This window comes from Macrobrachium rosenbergii, chromosome 26 (genome assembly GCF_040412425.1).
Source record: "Macrobrachium rosenbergii isolate ZJJX-2024 chromosome 26, ASM4041242v1, whole genome shotgun sequence".
Classification (NCBI taxonomy): domain Eukaryota; kingdom Metazoa; phylum Arthropoda; class Malacostraca; order Decapoda; family Palaemonidae; genus Macrobrachium; species Macrobrachium rosenbergii.
The window spans coordinates 28,751,860-28,774,359 of record NC_089766.1 but is presented as its reverse complement, the minus strand read 5'-3'; the positions used below and the strand labels follow the sequence as shown (position 1 = coordinate 28,774,359).

At 35.7% G+C, this 22,500-nt stretch overlaps 2 protein-coding genes across 2 annotated transcripts in view; both read right to left on the bottom strand.

Annotated features, from left to right (window-relative positions):
* Window positions 1-4,235: 4,235 nt before the first annotated feature.
* Window positions 4,236-4,997, bottom strand: LOC136852787 (protein FAM200A-like). Its single transcript, XM_067127686.1, has one exon. It carries the CDS (start codon window positions 4,995-4,997, stop codon window positions 4,236-4,238), a length of 762 nt encoding a protein of 253 aa, XP_066983787.1.
* A 27-nt stretch (window positions 4,998-5,024) lies between these two features.
* Window positions 5,025-22,500, bottom strand: part of LOC136852786 (uncharacterized) — a 34,316-nt gene continuing 16,840 nt past the window's right edge. Inside the window, exons 2-3 of the mRNA XM_067127685.1 lie at window positions 6,587-6,692; window positions 5,025-5,602 (exon numbers count right to left, since the gene is read on the bottom strand). Coding sequence (XP_066983786.1) covers window positions 5,025-5,602; window positions 6,587-6,692 — 684 coding nt within the window. The remainder of the gene's footprint in view (window positions 5,603-6,586; window positions 6,693-22,500) is intronic.

Below are 22,500 nucleotides of genomic sequence, written 5' to 3'. Positions count from 1 at the left end.
TTGTATCATTTCATCTGTATTAGTTTATAGTACGGCAGACTTTTGCACTTAGTCAATCATCGAGGACACACAATAGTGAGTGTTGTGGCGTTTACCGTTCTCCTCAGCCGGTGCCGTTTCCCGGATATTATTTATCCCATGGATTGTTCCAGACTGTCTTATTTTATACCATGGCAGTGAATGAGAATTTTGACTTATATCGCTGCCTTATTTCATTCAGGCTTATTTCTTCTTCTCTGCTTGCAATTATAATCATCATAATGTAAGAAATTTTTTGAATATTTGCCAGGACCATTTTTTTATTTACCTGTACAAATCAGATAGTTAATGTCTCCTCGTACCCATAGTAGATTTGATGTGTGCTCGCCAGACCATCGAATCATTAACACAACAGTGGGAACAAGCTGAGTATTTTTATGTTGTCATTATTCCTTAATGTTAATCTGTAAAAAACGTACAAACTTCACATTTGGGAGTTTTTTACGCCTTTTGAGCTTAATTTTAAAGGTTTCCCTTCACAAGAACTAGAGAGTTGAGAATCCCATCTTCGGTTCCTCGAGCCATTATGCAGGTCATTCATACCTGATTAATTCTAGTTCCTGTGTACTCTACTAACATTTCGCAGGTTCTTTTTGTCGCATATGTATTTCACTATTGCAGGACCCGTTCCTGAAAAGGACTGGGGACCTGCTCTACCCTCAAGTGAGTTCGGTACAAGTCAAGCATAATGTACCGTAGACTTGCTACCTGCTATATGCTGTAATTGTGGAGTTCAGTAGTGCCGGAACCATCCACGGTCCACTTTTTAAGCAAAGTTATCTGATGAAAATCATGCCATAGTGAATCAAGAAAGCAGCCTTCACTCCAGGCGCACGTGTTATGAGACATGAAGTAAAAACTGGCAAAGCCTGAATTGTGGTAAGTAGTCACTAGAACCGTTTGTTTTCCGAATTCTAATTTTTCTTCTTGACTAGCCGTCTATATTACGGAAACAAAATTTGTATTTCTAAAAGGAAAAGACTCCAGAATAAAGCATTTATTTTATTGATACTTTTGATAAAAATTTAATTCGAAACATTGTCAAAGCAAAACCAAAAACACGAAGAGTAGCATGAAGTTAAAATTTCAAGAAAGGCATATTCACAAAGCTTGTGCTGAATGTCGTTTTTGCAATCAGCAACTTCCCCCGACAACGCTCGCAGCTCTAATCCGGGGCTAGAACAAGTTTAACTCGAGATCCTCCATGAATATGCAGAGAACTTCTGCTGGAAAAGAGCGTGAGAAAATATCAGATGAAAAGTAAGTTATCAATAAACAATTGAACCAAATAAATAAAGTGAATGAAAGTTATGAAGTGAAAGTGAAAAATTATCTAATTTATTCGTTCAATGTTTTTACTTTGAATTATACTGTTATCATTCATTAATTTTTTGACAAATCCTAAATAAATAAACACTCTCTCACAAAATATAGAGCATATGCATGTATATAGAATACACACGAATCGGAAATAGTCAGATACCATCGTATACGATTACTGAAACACATCTTTATATATATATATATATATATATATATATATATATATATATATATATATATATATATATATATATATATATATATATATATATATATATATATATATATATATATATATATATATATATATATATATATATATATATATATATATATATATATATATATATATATATATATATATATATATATATATATATATATATATATATAAATTAATACATGGAAACGTGTTTCAAAGAATTAAATTTCTGATTCACCATGGGAACGAACCCCGGGGGTCTCGAGTGAGAATCCAGTGCCAAGGTCATAAAAGGAGTTGGAACCTAAGTACTATATACCTGAGTTTGTTTTTCTTTTTTTTCTTTTTTTTCTTTTTTTTTCCCGGCAGGTTACTAGAGTCAAACATACCGGCGAATTTTACCCAATTCCCCGACCCATCAGCTCTCAGGTTGCTAACATTTCATTCGTATTACCTTTTTCACCGTGAGAAATGATAGAAATGAACGCATGGAAACCGTTGTATGCCAGTATTCTGATCAACTCGTCTTGGCACCTTATAATCTGGCAATTCAAATACTGTCACGCATTTATGTGCGCTACTGTCTTAGCACAGACGAGCCGAGAGTAACCTATTAAAGCCAGAGTGGTAAGCGTAAGTACAAAGGGCTTATGTTTTTTTTTTTTTTGAGCTGGTAATATTTTTCCGAAAATCTCAGTTTAATCTTGTATGTATTTTAAATGAATAAAGATCTTAGACCTGTTTGTAAACTTTAAAAAAAGATAAAAGCGTTGCAGTTGTTTTGTTGGATTAAAGAACCAAAGCGCTATGAAAAGGGAATTAATCTAGATTGCACTCAACCTTGTCTCTTTGATAGTTTTCTTTTTTTTTCCTTCTTCCTTCTTTTGGTTTTGTTTCCACGTGGTTGATGCTGTGAAGAGAAAGTTTCTTCGAGCTTACTAATTCTGGAAGACGTCATCTTCCGGCTGCTGTTCCATTGTGTTTTTATCGATATTCTGAGATTTTCGTCGGGAAGGACGGAAGGTTTTTCAGCAGCACAGCTGGTTGTCTGTAAGTTCTCGTCCCGATCGCCTCGTGTAGTGAGAAGCCACTAAATGTGTCACTTGCAGGCATTTTGATAACTACTCGAGTGATGAGTTAGCTTAAGGGTAAACTAAGCTGCAGCTGCGCATTAACTCTGGTACAGACAGCTGGAATTATGAATACCAGATTTAGACATCGAAGAAGCTTTGTGAGCCAATAATTTCATCCATTACAGAACCTTCAAATTCCGACAAGACTTGGCCTTTAGTTTTACCTTCTACTTAAATTGATTTAATTTTTCACCACTTTTCTCCTTGCCATCTCTGGTACCTTAATTTTTAGGCAGAGTATATTTTGCAATGAACTGGTTTTAACATTAATTTTGTACGAGTATAGTTGCGGGTGTGTAGCTACTTTAGGCTTTCGCTCTTTCGCCTCAGTTTAATATTTCAGCAATTCTGACAATTATGAGTGGAGGTTTAAAGAAAGACGAGAGAGAGAGAGAGAGAGAGAGAGAGAGAGAGAGAGAGAGAGAGAGAGAGAGAGAGAGAGAGAGAGAGAGAGTATTGATAACTACTCAAATACTAGGTTATTGATGGTGACAATTTTCATGAGTAGGTTATCGAACGTCCTAGGCGAGGCTCACCTATCTTCGAAATTGGATAAGAGTTTTGTATCGCTAATGTTTTAGAAGGTTTGATCTCACAGCAGTATCTTACTTCATTCAGTAGTCCCGTATTGTAACGCAAAATATCGAACAAAATAATTTTCCAACGACAATAAAACTACTGCACATAAAACCAATTCACGGGAAAATATATCGTTCAAAAAGTATCGGAACCATTTTTAGCTGAGAGAGAGCTATTGTTTGGTAAATGACTAATCTCCTGTCATCCTCTCTGAGTCCCGCTTTTCGTTTTACTGTTATTTCAATGAACTGGAATCCCTACTATTGCTTCTGTTTAAAAAAAGAATCATAAAATAGCGCACGTGTCCATACATCATCCAAAAAGTATTACTACATTCTTGGGAAAATAAGCATATCTATACGTAATTTTGATCACTTCTTAGATAACTCATATTTGAGATATATATATATATATATATATATATATATATATATATATATATATATATATATATATATATATATATATATATATATATATATATATATATATATATATATATATATATATATATTGGTGGAAGAATAGATGAGGATGTAAAACATAAGATGCAAGCAGGTTGGAACAATTGGAGAGCTGCCTTTGGAGTTCTTTGTGACAAAACGGTGACACTAAGACAGTGGTTCCCAACCTTTTTTCAGGTGACCCCAATTATGTTTTTCAAGATAGGACTGCGACCCCAATAATTTAGTTGCATATCTATGTGTTATTAAACTATATATTACTAGTTGTCGGCTATAAAAGTAAGGAACGACAACTATTATGAGTATGTGTAAGAGAGATACTGTAAGGTTGTGAAAGACAAAAGTAACATAATTGAATTTTATTAGAACTACAGCATTGTGAATTTTAAAGCCTGATATTAATCAAAACAACCACTTCTAAAGTAATATTCTGTCACATTCCTCAAAAAATAAACTAAAAGGAGTACCTGTTTTCTGTGAAATGATAAATGAATTTCAATGGGAGCCTTGGGCCTGGATCATGTTGCTAAGTTTCTCTATTCGTGGTTCAGTCTTGGAAAGTGCTACCCTCAAATCATGTTCGGGTTGCAGTCGATTTCTATATCTTGTTTTGATGGCAGTCAGAGCTGCAAATCCCGCTTCACACAAATAGGTTGTAGCGAAAGGCAACAACATTTTCACAGCCTCGCATCCAAGGACTGGTTTCTCTTTCTTCACAGCAGTCCAGAACACACCTAGTGTTTGTCGTTCGAAATTAAAACGAAGAGTTTCATCATGTTGCACCTCGATGAGCTCCTCTTGCAGATTTTGGATAGAAGACTCTTCTTCTGAAAGGTCCTCGGCTTGGACATCGAAGGGTCTGCACAACCATTTGTACTTCTCATGCAACTCTCCATCCGGAATATACTTGTCAAACTCCTCAATCAATTTCTCAAGGTGCCCCAAAATGACACTTTGTACGTCCAGAAGTGAGGCGTCTTCTTCATCTTCCAGAAAAAGGTTCATAAGTGGAAAGGACGCAGTTTTCCCCAGTTTGATCTTTCCCTTCCACAACCTCAGCTTTGCTTTAAAAGCCTTGAGCTTTTGTGACACAGAGATAAGAGTTTCATCTTTTCCTTGCATAGACACATTTAACGAATTCAACTCCGAAAATATGTCTGTCAGATATGCCAGTTTAAGCAACCACCTTGGTTCTGTAAGCCTTGCTGCCAATGCATGTTTCTTCTTATGTAAGAAGATTTCAACCTCTGCACGCATGTCAAGCAGCCTCTGGAGCACTTTCCCTCAGGACAGCCACCTGACAGAAGAGTAGTAAAGCAGGTGTTCATATTCTGATCCCATATCAGAGCACATCTGACTAAACAGCCTTGAATTCAAGGCTGATGATTTAACAAAATTCACTATTTGAATCACATCTTCTATAACAGTGTTAAGCTCAAGTGACATTTTCCGAGAGGCAAGGTTTTCCCGGTGGAGCAGACAATGAGTCACTATCACTGTGGGGTTGACTTGTTTTACTCTGGCAGTGAAACCCTGACGTGCCCCTAGCATTGCAGGTGCTCCATCTGAGCACACACTGTAGCACTGATCCCATTTAAGTCCCTCTTCTTTGATGAAGTTATCAACCAGCTTGAACAGATCTTCACCTGTTGTTGTCGTCTCCAGTCGTTTACAGAACAGGAAGTTCTCTTCAATGTCACTCTTCCCTTGGTATCTTACATACACCAAGAGCTGAGCATCGTCACTGACGTCAGTAGACTCATCCAACTGCAAGCTGAATTTCCCACTCTCCTTGATGGCAGCCACTACCTGTTCTTTGATGTCTCCTGACATCTCTTGAATTCGTCGGTTGATTGTGTTATCTGACAGTGGAATAGTTTGAATTTTTTCACTGCAGCATCTCCGAGGATAGTACTCACCATATCAAGGGCTGCTGGCTTTACTAATTTTTCCCCATTGTGTGTGGCTGCATACACTTTGCAATTCTTTTGCAACGTGATATGATGCAAGTGTGGCTTGTTGAACAGAATACACTCCTGTGTGCCTAGGGTTGTCTAACCGCTGATGCTTCAGTTGTTCTTCTTTTCTCTTGAAATACTCAAGATCTTTTCCTGCCAGAGCTGGGTGTTTTCCTGGAGATGGCGCTTAAGCTTATTTTCTTTAAGCGACTCGTGGCTGAGCACTTCCCCACATACAACACACTGAGGTTTTTCGGTACCATGATCGATGAGACACGTAAATCCAGTGCCAGGAATTCTTCTTTGTACACCCGCTTTCTGGACATCACTGAAGAATCTGAAATCAAATTCATAATTGTTCAGTTACAGTTCAAACAAAACATTTTGTTTGGTTGTCATACGCAGGTATGGGGGAGAATAAACAAATAAATATGGGTTTTCGAAGGCTCAGCTGTTATGAACACTGTGAATAGCCTATCATCCACTGACATACTGTGGTGCAATATCTTGTCGGCAAGGGAAACACACAATTTTAATTGTCGGCACACGCACCACTTTTCATGAGCATTTAAAATCAAATTCATAATTGTTCAGTTACAGTTCAAACAAAACATTTTGTTTGGTTGTCACACGCAGGTATGGGGGAGAATAAACAAATAAATATGGGTTTTCGAAGGCTCAGCTGTTATGAACACTGTGAATAGCCTATCATCCACTGACATACTGTGGTGCAATATCTTGTCGGCAAGGGAAACACTCAATTTTAATTGTCGGCACACGCACCACTTTTCATGAGCATTTAAGAATTTTATAGAATCAAAGACTGAGTACAACCTATTCAGCACATTCCATATCAGTAAACAGGTACAATAAAGTACATCAACTTACCGATATACGACGAACAATGTGCAGACAGTGTTTCCCGGTGCGACAGTACAGCTGGAGTGGAGTACCAGCAGTAGCAGGGGCTTGGTGGTGGACAAGGACGGTAATGCTGTTCGCGTACCAAACGCGTATGGCACAGTTCAGGGTTGCCAGCATTACAATTCAGTGTCCTATATTTATATATAAATGGAAATATACACAAATAGAAAAGTAAAGATCCACAATTGCGTTTGTATATTTTTCTTTACTAATCTTTACTAAGAGATCAACTAAATGGCTTAGATTTTTTTATTATAATACGTTGTCTGGCTGTAGCCTCCAGTAGCTATAGACAAGTTTGATACAGCATTGGCAGTCAGGACTACTACATTTGAATAATTATATAATACACAAGCAAAAATTCGCAACTATCCCTCAACTAATATGTGATTGTATATCCTAGAATTAAAAATTGACTGTTTTAAGTTCGAGGACTTGGCGACCCCAGGAAAAACGCTTGGCGACCCCATTTGGGGTCGCGACCCCAGGGTTGGGAACCACTGCACTAAGACTAAAGGGAAAATTCCATAAGAGAGTGGCAAGACCAGCTATGCTGTATGGCACAGAAACGGCAAGTATGCTAAAGACAGAGGAGAAGAAACTGGACTTAACAGAGATGAGAATGTTAAGTTTGATGTCTGGTGTAACAAGGAAGGATAGGATTATGAATGTGTGTATAAGAGGGATAACAAAGGTGGTTGAAATATCAAAGTGCAGGAGGGGAGACTAAGATGGCACGGACACCCATGGAAAGGGAGGAAAACCATATTTGAAGGCATGCTATGGAGATGGAAGTGCAGAGTAGAAAATGATGAGGAAGGCCAAGTAATCAATGGGGAGATTGTGTGAGGGAAGACTTGAGAGAAGATAGACTTGAAGAAGCAGAAGTGCACTACAGAGGTAAATGGTAGCGGCTAATCCAGAATGGCGACGCTGTATAGAAATGGGACAAAGCTGAGAAGAAGTAAATGCATATGTGTATGTATATATACTGCAACGGATGGGACTTCTTTTCCATGCAACATCACCCGTTTTTACATCTGTAATGTAATTGAGAAGAAATAAAAACTAATTTCAATTATTTATTACTAAAACTGCAGATTTCCATTCGCCCTTCATAAACTCTCTCCTTTATTCCCCAAAATGGTTAATCCTAACCCCTCTCTCTGTTCAAAATGACTGCCCTTAGGCCTCTGCCTTCCACGTGTTCGACCGCGGGGCTCGAACCAGTATACTTTGTAGTGGCATTATAATTCCCTCCTCCATTACCCTATCGAACGAGGACACCGTCACCTTGATGTAGGTAATGTACCTGAATAAGGTTCTTAGTCAGTCATGATTCCTGTTATTTCTCATCCTGAGTTTTCGTTTATTTTCCATTGTGCAATCACCTTCAGTAATTTGTTTTGGAGCATTCAGTGTTAACGTAATTATGCATTAGTGTTGAACTGAGTTATTTGGCACCATCTGTGCATTATTCACTTTCCCTTCGAGCCTCTTCTTATTGCAAGTAGCTGTCATGCATATTTTCCAGATATGCCTCGACTATGGAATCTCTCAGCTCGATCCATGTGCAGTCCCCCTTCTACCCCCATTGCGATGTTTCCTGTTATGAAGACATCGTCGGAGTAGAATATTTATTCTGTGTAGGATTCATTATTTTAGCAGGCCTTTATTACCTGCCTAATAATTCGTCATTCTTCTGATCTGTGTCTGTTATGTAAATATAATTAGTTAAGAGAACCCTTGAGTTTACGTAATTCCCTCGCATGAAGAAGGCCCTAAGCCATAGATTTCCCTTGTTTGTCTACGAATTGTCCTAATATTGAGTCAGATGTGTAATAAATAAAAGGAACTCCCTGCATGCATCCGTTGCCACCCAGAATCAAGTATCACTCAGGCATTCATATACATATATATATATATATATATATATATATATATATATATATATATATATATATATATATATATATATATATATATATATATATATATATATATATATATATATATATATATATATATATATATATATATATATATATATATATATATATATATATATATATATATATGTATATGTATATGTATATGTATATGTATATGTATATGTATATGTATATGTATATATATATATATATATATATATATATATATATATATATATATATATATATATATATATATATATATATATATATATATATATATATATATATATATATATATATATATATATATATATATATATATATATATATATATATATATATATATATATATATATATATATATATATATATATATATATATATATATATATATATATATATATATATATATATATATATATATATATATATATACATATATATACAGTATATATATATATATATATATATATACATATATATATATATATATATATATATATATATATATATATATATATATATATATATATATATATATATATATATATATATATATATATATATATATATATATATATATATATATATATATATATATATATTTATATATGAATGTCCGAGGATACTTACTTTATTCTGGGTGGCAACGGATGAACTGGGGAGTTCCTTTTATTTATTATACACACACACACACACACACACACACACACACACACATATATATATATATATATATATATATATATATATATATATATATATATATATATATATATATATATATATATATATTGTCTTTTCTTTTCTTCTTTCAAAGTACTCCACAATGAAAACGAAGGAGAAACCAGAGAGGAATAGGAAATAGAGTTCTTAATTTGTCCCAACAGTTTCGCATTCCATAAGGCCTCTCCCGGGAACTTTATTGACTAACCAGTTTAAGAAATATATATATCGCACATACTTTTACATTTGACTTCAACATTTACATAAAATGTTAACAAGTATATAAATTGTAAATGGTGCTTACAACAGACCAATTTTTATGATTTTAGTAAGAGATTAAATGCAGCTCTAAAATCTTTAAAAGATGATGATAATCTGTTATCAACAAAGCCAACAAAGCAAGAGTTATTGTCATTCATAATAAAGAAACGTATTCAGAGAAGATAAATGACTTGTTAAGCCATGTTATCTAACCCATTAGAGAGGGTTAACAATTAATGTCACGGACAAATGAAAGTAATCTTTGGCAAAAATCAGGATATGATTGACAGGTTTCGTTCATACATGGAAAATCTGTTGTTCGTGTGGAAATGTAAAGATCCATAAGCCCAATTATCCTATGAGACCTACAATCAGTACGGTTAGCAGTGTCACATATGCTTTATCTAACTTCCTTGGCACAATTTCCAAGTGCAATATCTTCAATTCTGTCGATTTTGTTAATATACTGCAAAAATGTAAGCTTATGGACGATGAAAGTATGGTTGGTTTCGATGTAACTAGCTTGTTCACTTGTGTACCTGTTAATGATGTCCTTGATATTTTGAAATATGAACTAGATAAATGTTTTTATTTTACCGGTTAGTGTCATTTTGCTGTTAATTAGATCTTGCGTAGCAGATGCCTGCTGTTTTTAATGGTAAATACATTAGACATAAATTGGTATGCAGGTGGGAACTTGCCTTTCACTTGTACTTTCCAACATTTACATGGAATGTTATGAGTTGGCTGGCTAATTCCATTTTACCCGACAATATACTTTTGTTCCGTTATATTGACGAAATATTTAGTATTTGGAAAATTCACTTGGACATGGTTGTTACATTAATACTACTGAATGGATTTTTACCTGCGAGTCAATTACTGTTGAGAAGGAAGAAAATAAGAGCATAGCTTTCTTGGATGTTAAAGTCATTATATTAAAGTCATTGTAGATCACGTTACTTTAAAAGTTTAAAGTACATCGAAAAGGTAGCAACGATAATCAGATTATTAATGCGAGATCTTTCCATAATAAACAATTAAAGCAGTCACGAACAAGATCTATGTTTTTAATAACTCTTTACGTAGTCAGCCTTGAATTATTTGATGAGATAGATTATATGTATATATGTTGTATGAAGGTATTTCATCAGAAATTCCTCCAGGTGTTTGGTTATAAGGACTGTGTTTGGAACTCAGTCAGAGTTTGGTTATGACATCTTCAGTTTCTCCATGGCTGTAGAATAAGACTGTTTTTGGAAGATCAGACCAATGTTCTGCAGGATTTCAGACAAACTCCATAGTGGTTTTTCTTGTATTTCGTATAAAGACTTATTTACAAAAGAATACAATTGGTCTGCACGGGATGATCTCCCATGTCGATCTAATCTCTAAGCTGTCACACTTTTTACATAGCAAGACTAAGATGCACACACACGAACAAACATATGACCTCGTTCCCAAGAACTTCCCACGGCTACGTGACATTTGCCTCAGCTCTGAGCAAAAGGAGAACGCTGAGTTTATGCAAACGGATGCTAATGTATGATGACGCACTGTCTTAAAGCACTACACAGGTACTTATTGATGACGTTTGCGTCTGGTTTGACCAAACGGAGATTTCACAATAGCCTTCCTTTCATGATCGATACAGATATATATGTTGGGAATTATCTTAGATTTACTAAGAAACGTAGTTTCTTTAAATGTGGCATAAATGAAATATGACATTTGCTCGGCCACGTAAAACACAATAGGAACGAAATCATCAAAACAGGCATTCACTAGCTAAGCATAAATTCTCAGAAAGCAAAAGAAAATATACGCTTCCAAATATCATTATACTCAAAATGTGAATGAGATATATAGTAATTACTGAAGACAGCAAATACTGAAATATGTTGCATATTTGTGAACATAAGTCTTACTAAAATGTAGCAAAGTGAGAAAAAAAAGGTAAGTTATATAACTCAAATATTGATTATACTGACAATGCTAATGATTAACATGTAAATCATATATAGATAATGCAATCCGGATAAATCAAATAAAATAATGCAATTCAGAAATGATAATGCAATCCTGAAATGATAATGCAATTCGTATACGAAGTAAAAACATTTGTGCACAGATTATATGAATACACTTGCAATGATAGAGATTGAAATCAATGCTTAAAAAATGTATCCAAAGGTAATAACCATATGGTAGGTTTATATAAACAAACAGTTATCCTGATAGATTAATCAGTATGGACAACCAAAATGCAAAATGTTGAATGAACAACATGCTACTACACGCAATTGATACATACATATGTAGTATAGGTTATTAAAGAAATAAATGTAGATAAATGATAACACCAGAAATGTTCAGCTCTTCCTCACATACATTACCAACGAAAATAGAACCTTTTCAGTCTTTCTCTGTGTACTCGAGCTTTAATGAAAAAATGGCCAGTAATTTCATTACTGAACTCGGAACATATAATTGCGCCAGTCCAACGTTGACCTTTGAGAAACAGTAGATTTCGCAATGGTCTCCTTCATCTCTCGTGCTTTTTTCCAAAACATTACGCTGACGATTACGCCTACGGCTCCCAGCAACATACCAACGGCAATTAATGTGTAGAGGAGAAGAAAATCATGGTGATCAGAAGAATGGCTCGCAGGAGACAGCAAGTCTAATGATGCAATAGCGTTTTCGATGGGCCTGCTGTAGGGAATTGTTAGACCTTGCAGCCTAGTGTTTCCCCACGATGTGTTGATGAAGAAGTTGCGGCCTCTGATGATGGATGTGCTAGCTCGGATGAAGAGTGACGACGTTGTTGCAGTGCAGCCATCATTAACGACGAACATGTGTCCTGTTGTCCTAGTACCATCTGGGCAAGTGACGATGTATGGTTCTGCAGAGAAGACGAATGACGTGCCATTCACGAGCCTGTGACGAAACTGATTGTCACGATACCGTACTAAACCAGCCAAACAATGTTCATGTGTATGGGGAGAGGTTCTGTTAAGTACCAAGTCCAATTCGCATGAATTCAATGACGTAATGTTTAAGAATTCAAACAAATCGATCCTGCACACTACATTATTCATAACATCATGGCAATCATTTAACAGTGCTTGGTCTCGGACTACCGTAAAAGCTTCCTTATTGGCGGAAACCAATACTAGAGCTGACAGATTATTAATAATAGGTGTCGAGACGTTAGATACATACGTGGGAAAAGGCGAAATTTTATACGCTTTCCACGCGTCTGATGGGTTGAAAGGAATGTCGATTACGATCTTATCAAGGTCAACTTTAACTGTAATCAAGCTGTAATAAAATTCAACTTTATGGAAATCTACTACTGGAACATAGCGCATTTTATCGTGAGCATTATTGATAATCTGAGTAAGATCTTTAATCGGTAACAAATGAGGAGACAACACGCCTTTAGCAGCAAGTGTTATAGCTTCCACGTAATCTTTTGATTTTTCGATAAAGCTTGAAACTCTCGAGTATACATGATTAATTTTAGCGTGATAATACATCAAAGTTGCTAACAAAACTTGAGTGTCATGAACCTGATTGAAGCGTCGTGACTGTTCATTTACTTTACTGATTACGCTGTTCAAAGCTTGAATTTGTTTGTTTAGTTCTCCTGCTAATACCTCTTGTTGATGTTCCAGATTTTCGATTTTAACCCCGTGATCGCGAAGTTTTAAACGATTTGAAATCCCTAACCCAAGACCTGCTACGGAACCAACCAAATTTAATGCCGCTAGAACAAGTGGGTTACGCCTTTCTGTAACGTCATGAGGTATTGACCACATTAGCAAATCACGAGCCAAGATTTCAGCTTCGCTTGTTTTATTCCTTAATTCCCAGAAAAGCATATTAATTGTGTCACTGACTTGATTCGGCGACGTTGGATCACTGCTAGCTAAGAATGATTTATGCAAGTCTGCCAGAGATTGATAAAAAAGAGTCAATTCTGATTTCAAAGTTATGACTTCATTTTCGCTAGTAAAAATGGCGTTCATATTGACTTCTAAAACTATATTACTGCCAGTTAGAAAGAAATTATTCATTTCCTCTACTATAGAACCATGATGTAAAGTTATTTCAGAACTCTTCCCAGCTACGATAAACATTGAGAGGAATAGTGCATGGTATAATTTGACAAGCTTCATGTTGGAGCCTGTAAAAGAAAATAACTTGTAAATAATGAAACAAAAACATCGCATCATCCAAATGATGTAAAAATTCACACAATAATTAACTTTTTCATAACAAACCATTGTCTTAAGCTCTCACATGAGAGATAGATACTGTTCGAACATCGGTTGAATCGGACTGATTCCGAATTTTAAGTCGGTTACCTATTAAAACTTCTATAACTATGAAAGGACCTTCAAACTTAGGCAACAATTTCCAATTTAGCCCTTTTCTAACATAGACTTGTACATATACTATATCTCCTTCTTGGTAAGGCTTTGTGACCTTAGCTTTTTATCATGTGCATTCTTCATTAACACTTGAGCCTGTAAGAGGTTTTGATAAAGTGTTTGATATCTACTTCGGCTAACATCTATTATATCCTTCAACGGATCTGATAAACTAGATGTCGGGGATAATATGTGAAAAGGTGACCTAGCAGGTATCCCATATACAGCTTCATGGGGAGACATACGGATTGAAGTATGATAATTGTTATTTAGGGTACTGGACACGGTGGGTATTGCGATGTCCCAGTTTGGGTCCATACCGCCTATGTTTACACGCAGTATGTCTAGCACCTTTCTATTAACCCGTTCTACCAATCCATTAGATTCAGGATGGTATATCATCGTATTGACTTTCTTTATTTGCAGAATTTCGCACAATGAGTTAAGGAAGTGATTATTGAATTCTCCACCTGAGTCAGAGATTATTATATTTGGAATTCCATGTCTGCATATATAGCACTCGTAAAACTTCCTAGCGCACTCAATGGCTGTTTTACTTTTTAGTGGTATTAATTCAGTATACCGTGTAAGGGCGTCAATGATAACCAAGAGGTTTTTTTATTCCCCGGTCTGTCTCGTAAAAACCTGTCAATAAATCAAGGTGTACCCTTTCAAAAGGTTTGCTAGGCACGGGATAAGTTCCGAGACCTACAGGATTCTTAGTATGGCCCTTGTGACGGAAACATATATCACAGTTTTTAATATATGTCTTAATATCTTTTAACATAGTAGACCAGTAAAATAATGACTTGGCCTTTTGAGAGGTTATTTCGAACCCAGGATGACCATGCAGAGGATGGTTGTGAAGCCATTTCAGAACGATTGGGATTAATGTGATAGGTACAACCACCTGGTCGTTAGTTAACTGTGTTGAACTCCTGGTTCTCTCTAGCCACGGATCGGCATAGAATGTTATCCTTAATCAAGAAATATTGATTCGTATATTTCACATATTCCTTATCATCTGGATTCCTATTTAATGCATCTATTATTACTCTTAATTTCTGATCTTTCATTTGTTCTTGTCGTACTGAATCTAGATTCCATTCTATATCTGTAATATTCTCTGTTGCTTGGGCTAACGATTGACCATTTTCGATAGCAATTTTCATAGCTTGCGAAAGGAATTGGAATTTCTTCTAGATCAGCGAAAGGTATTGAGTGTGTTGGTACTGGGTTACGAGATAGCGCATCTGCGATTACGTTTGCTTTACCGGGTAAGTATCCAATTTTAGCTCCAAAGTCCTGGATAATCATGTGCCACCGAGTTCTTTTAGGACTATGATTGAAACCTTTAAAAAAAAGTCAGTAAGGGGCTTGTGATCAGTTAGAACCTTGACACTATACCCATAGATTATATATTTAAAATGTACCAACGAATTAGCAATGGCGAGGCATTCCTTATCTATTACTGCATATTTCTTCTCTGACATTTTTAATTTGCGAGAATAAAAAGCAATGGGGAAAAACTTATTGTCATGCCACTGGAGTAACACACCTCCTACTCCTTGATCTGATGCGTCGGTTGCAATAATAAACTCTTTAGTAAAATCGGGAAACTTTAAAATAGGAGCAGAACTGATTTTTTCTTTCAAGGTATCAAAAGCAATTTGATGTTGGGATTCCCATTTGAAAGTTACGTCCTTCCTTATGAGATCAGTTAAAGGAGCTGCTATTACTGAATAATCTCGGATAAACCGACGATAATAACCCGAAACCCCGAGAAATTGCTGTATGGCTTTAACATTAGTAGGAACGGGAAATTTACTAATAGCAGAGATTTTATCATGGACTACTTTAAGACCTTGCCGAGATACCATGAAACCCAAATAGACTAATTCGTCTTTAAAAACTCACATTTAGAAATTTTTACTTTTAGATGATGTTCTCTTAACCTTTGAAGGACTATTTCTAGTTTACTTAAATGCTCCTCCAAGGTGTTGGAAAATATAACTAAATCATCCATATAAGCATGGAGAATATTCCCTAGTAAATCTCCGAACACTATATTGATCATTCTAGTGAACGTAATAGGAGCACAACGTAGCCCAAATGGCATACGTAGGAATTCATAGTGACCTCTAGCTGTACTAAAAGCAGTGTACTGGGTACTATCCTTAGCTAAGGGTATCTGGTGAAAACCTTTAAGTAAGTCCAAGGAAGTAAAAAATTTATTCTGTCCTAATAGAGACAAAATATCATCTGTGCAAGGTACCGGGAAACGATCAGGGATAGTTTGGTCGTTAAGCTTGCGAAAGTCAACACAAATCCTCCAGGTTTTGTCCTTTTTTGGTACTACTATCAAGGGAAAATTATAAGGGCTGTTAGATTTCTTAATAACCCCCTCTTTTAACATTTTATCTACCTCAACATTGATTTCATTCAGAAATTTGGCCGGTAGACGATATGAAGGCACGTAAATGACCTGGTCTTTATCCTTTAAACGAATTTGATGTTCGATGACTTCCGTTTTGCCTAAAGCTCCAGTACTAGTAGAAAAAACATCACTATATTTGGATAAAAGATCAAAAAATTTCTTGCTTATATCCCTATCTAAAATGTCTGCTTCGATTTTGCCTTTAATTACCTTTAAAAGAGATTCGTCTGTTGCTGATTCAGTGGAGTTAATTTCAGCAACTGTAAGAATTCGATGTTTATATGCTTCGATATTGACAATATGTTGATTTTCATGTACTGTTAAAGCAGCATTTAAGTGATTAAAAACTTCAATGTTAACCCGATGATCAGAATTTACTGTGTATAATGCTTGCGTGACTGAAAGCCCATTTATCTTTAAGGTATCAGGAAGAATTAAAACCTCTGAGCCTGGCAATTTTCTTTTAACCTTGACCGTGAGATACGATGGTGTGTTTGGCTCGATGGTTTGTGCGAACGCAGCAAGGACGGGTGCCTGAGAGTTATGTTGGGTTGCTGTAACAATATCATCGCTTATGAGACAAGTGACTGGCTCTTCGACATACGTTATCCTCTTACTCTCTGTCTCCTTCTGATCCAAAACGGATTTCAATGTGTGTGAAGACCGATAGAATTTTCCTTTTATAAACACTCCGTGTTTTGCGGGTATTAAAATTACGTTATGTAATGACATTGATGGATATCCCATAATAACTACTGGGTACATATTAATATTGCCAACTATGATAAAGGTATCCGTAAAAGTACGTTGCCCCAACTTGTATTGTATCTGAGATCTACCAATTACATCTAATTCATTATTGCCTATTCCTGACAAACGAACATCAGAGCGTTCGATGGGAAATCTTGAAAATAAAAGGTGATGGGTACGTAAATCCATTATATTACGTGGACTACCTGAATCAAAAAACAAGGTGAAATGCTTGTGTTCTAAGCTAACTGCATGCAAAGTGGGTCTAACTTCTTCTGAGCCAATAATAGCGTGTATTTTGCAAAAATCTACGGGACCGTGCTCTGCATGTTTGGGAGACACTACCTCGATTTCTGGAAAATTCTTGTCTTCACACATATCTTGGAGAACATTAAACTTATTATCTGATTCAAAAAGTGATGATAACCCAATATCACTCTCCTCCCCCTTTAAGCTGGCTATGTGGTGTTTGTCTGCCCGCCGGCATTCGGAAAATTCACTGACGCATTATTGTTTGGAACTGCTGAGCCTGAAGTTGGCTTTCCCGAGGAACGATTTGAATGTACTTGTTTCTGACCTGCATTACTGTTCTGCTTGTAATGTTTGTTCTTTCCCCATGGTACTGTTGCTTTTTAGCGTCATTACCAGTGTTTTGAATGTTTGTGTTACTGTTTAAATTCTTCTTTCTTGCATTGCAATGACTATACTTTATGATGCGTACTGTTATGGATTGAACAATAGCGGGACCTACACTCATTTATCACATGACCAGGTTTTTGCAATTGTAACAAATGACTGCTGATGGATTATTAGTGACTAAGTTAACCTGTTGCGGTGATGTAGACGCATGATTTTTGTTTTCTTGCTTTGTAAAATCCTGAATCAGAGAAGGATCGAGATCTGTACACTTGGACAAGTGTTTCCGAACTTGCCTATAGATATCTAATTCTGAGCTATCTGATTGTAATTTTTTCGTCAAAACACTTAACCAAAGGTTCAGGTAACATTGCTGTTACAAGTGTTAAATAGAATAACCTGCAGACAGATTTGGAACTGATATGCAGATTACCATTGACCCAACTTGAGCCATCAATCTGTCCCTTATACTCTTCGAGCCTATCTCCTATCAGAGCTGCCTATCTGCTATACTTAGATTAGTCATAGATGTGAGTCTTATGATGTTGCGTAAAGCCAGAACTTCATCCAATGCATCCTCACTCCCATAAATGGAACGCAGATTGGCTTTGAAACCATCCCAAGTGTTTGTTTCTTTAAAAGATATTCCCCGCAAGTATGCACCTGCATCTCCCTTAGCAAAATCTATGAAACTCTTTGCCTCTTGCAATTGTAAAGACGGATCGGTAATGGATTTTGCCGTGAGGTGTACGTCTATAGACGAAATCCAAGATTCGACGCCCTGCGTCAAAAATCCATTGACACGACCTGCGAATGGTACAATTGGCGATCTAGCATTAACTACCGTAAGTACAGGATTCTGTGGGGAAGTGGTGGGGTCGCTCCCACTTGGGGTTGGAGGAGTCATTTTCCTACTAAGTTTCCTATCCGCACGCCTACTCTCTAAGTGATCTTGAAACCTATATGAATAAACACGGCCGCTACGTAACCTCATAAATCTAAACCAGGAACGCAAGTAAATAACAACCGAGATTCATATAACCGCTAAAAAATAACATCACTTATGAAAAATGCATCATAAAATACAACAATGAAAGGTAATAAATGCACCTTCCTGAAAAAGAACAGAGTTAACAATGTGTCAGGCGTAAAAAATAAAAGGACACAAAAGTATAAAAAAAAATGAGGTATCAGGAACCGCTACGTCTGCAAGGCAAAGGTATTAATCTACGGCACTGCTCACCTTATATCAGCAACCTGCCACTCGAGACCCGAACACTGTAAATGAATATACCAACTGTTATAAATAATGGCTGTACTTAGCTTTTATTGGATTCTGGTAAGTAGGTCGACGAGGTTCCTCTGCTGTCCAACTTCCGTCTGGCTAGATACACGTCATCGAAGGGATGTTATCGTGGATGTTGAACTTCTTATGTTGATGAATGTTGATTGCAGAAACCCTCAGGGAACAACGTGGAGTGTTGATGTGCAATGTTGCGTAGATTTGTGTAGATTTCTCTCTCTCTCTCTGCCATGCGTTGGGGTAGATGTGTTGTGAAGGTCAGATGTTTTCCTCGCTTTTTCGTTGTTGATTGTTTTCTTTCCGTCTGCTTGTAACCATGTTTATGAAGATGACAATTGTCTATGGTTTTTTGGGCATCTCGCCGTATCGGAGCTTCCGTTTACCAATGTAGACGCCATGTAGAGGTGCTGCCAGAAAGCTCTGTTGTGACCGCTGTTGTGTGTGCTGCCACCACTGTTGTATGCGCTGCCACCACTGTTGTATGAAGGTATTTCATCAGAAATTCCTCCAGGTGTTTGGTTATAAGGACTGTGTTTGGAACTCAGTCAGAGTTTGGTTATGACATCTTCAGTTTCTCCATGGCTGTAGAATAAGACTGTTTTTGGAAGATCAGACCAATGTTCTGCAGGATTTCAGACAAACTCCATAGTGGTTTTTCTTGTATTTCGTATAAAGACTTATTTACAAAAGAATACAATTGGTCTGCACGGGATGATCTCCCATGTCGATCTAATCTCTAAGCTGTCACACTTTTACATAGCAAGACTAAGATGCACACACACGAACAAACATATGACCTCGTTCCCAAGAACTTCCCACGGCTACGTGACATTTGCCTCCAGCTCTGAGCAAAGGAGAACGCTGAGTTTATGCAAACGGATGCTAATGTATGATGACGCACTGTCTTAAAGCACTACACAGGTACTTATTGATGACGTTTGCGTCTGGTTTGACCAAACGGAGATTTCACAATAGCCTTCCTTTCATGATCGATACAGATATATATGTTGGGAATTATCTTAGATTTACTAAGAAACGTAGTTTCTTTAAATGTGACATATAAATGAAATATGACATATATATATATATATATATATATATATATATATATATATATATATATATATATATATATATATATATATATATATATATATATATATATATATATATATATATATGTGTGTGTGTGTGTGTGTGTGTGTGTGTGTGTGTGTGTGTGTGTGTGTGTGTGTGTGTGTGTGTATGGATTGGGTCTTAAGCACAATTTTACTTTACATGATATTGAGAGTGTTTCTGCTAGCCAAAGAATCTTATTATTCCATCTGTGGAAAAAGGAATTTTAATGGCAATATGTTGCTTGCTATATATATATATATATATATATATATATATATATATATATATATATATATATATATATATATATATATATATATATATATATATATATATATATATATATATATATATATATATATATATATATATATATATATATATATATATATATATATATATATATATATATATATATATATATATATATATATATATATATATATATATATATATATATATATATATATATATATATATATATATATATATAATATAGAATTGCAGGGGGAGCAGAACCGTCAAAAATCTCAGGTTGAAGAGGTAAAAGCATGTATTTTCTTACAAGTATCAAGTTTATTATGACAACGCTTCACATCATATGATGCATCCTCAAGCCTGGAAAATGACAAACTATAAATACTTAAAACGCCACTTATAAAACAGGAAAAAACTTTAAAATTTTTCAACATTTACCAGTGTAAAAATTAAAACAAGAACTTGAATGGAACACCTACCAAGGTAAGAGCTAAAAAGTGACTAAAAAGCTGGGGAGAAAATAAATGTACGAAAGGTACCTAAAGTGAACGTGGAGAGTAAACATACAGGCAATTATGGTATAAGCTGTTGTGTGGATGACAGTTGGGTGTTTAGCGCTGGTACATTAGTTTTTATAAAAAAATTCTCCAACTCCATCAACTCGTTGTACTTACGGGTAGATCCAATAATTTAAAAATCATTTATATCCAAGCAGGTACCACACACAGAAGGGTGGAAGGGCACTTTTAAGGCATGTCATTCGCACTAGCTCCAGGTAGGAAATTAAATTATTCACTTGGGAGTGCCTAACACAAGGGAAACCGTACGTCCCAGATTTTAACCCCTTTTTCCATCTACCTCCTACTCTGTGAGCTCTGGTGCTGGTTCTCAAATGTTCTTTACAGATGTCAATTGATTCCCAAATACGGGAAAGAAACAGCATCTACCCTCAGGTGAAATCGACGGTCATATAAGCAGGTCAGGACCTGCACCCCTCCTCTGTCATACTCAATCTGGCTTTTAGTCAGCAAGAGAAGTCTCCCTGTAATTCAGTGCTGTACCACGCGCCCCGTGTGGGCTATCTTTTCTCCATGGCACTCTTTCTGTGAACTGGAAACCATTGTCCACAAGCGTCCTTAGACACAAGCGGCTACGTGAGGTCTAAAGGAAGACTGCAGCTCATCCAGCCATTATTTTAAAGTGCATGTCGCAAGGTAACCCACGGTATGTCTGTTGGCATTCGAGTTTACCAGTTCTCTGTTCCTTATCCTGAATCTCTCCTTTCATTTCATAAATTCTCTCCCCAGTAAATACTCTTTGATATCATGTTACCCAGTGTTCAAGTGCTTCCCTGTGTGAGTTAATTTCGTGAATTAATCGTCCCTTGCTCGTAGTGAAACCTTAAGTTACTCCTTCCATGTGCTTATAATTGTTATTGAGAGAAACCACATTTCCACGAAGCTTTATCTGGGATTATTCTATTCCAAACACGTGTTATATCGTTCATCGTCGTTTTCCGGAACATCCATCTTGCCAGGAGAATTTTGCCCTATTGCGACAGGCTCATCAACATCCAGTGTTGCAAGAAATCTGTAACTGTAGTTGAATTCCGAAAAGAACCAATATCCGTATTACCCGAGCCACTGGCTCTCCTTAGTGCTGTTAAATTTTATCATTAAGTTCCTTATTGCAAGTAGAATCAGTATTTTGTTGTGCTGTTAAATTCTATTGCTGATTTTCTTTATTGAGAGTTAAATCGGTAGTCTATTATTTGAAATGTCATAATCTGTGTGCAGTAAATATATATATATATATATATATATATATATATATATATATATATATATATATATATATATATATATATATATATATATATATATATATATATACATATATATATATATATATATATATATACATATATATATATATATATATATATATATATATATATATATATATATATATATATATATATATATATATATATATATATATACATACATACATAC

Coding starts and splice junctions, on each gene's coding strand:
- LOC136852787 (XM_067127686.1), bottom strand. CDS start 4,997: ATGCGTGCAGAGGTTGAAATCTTCTTACATAAGAAGAAACATGCATTG.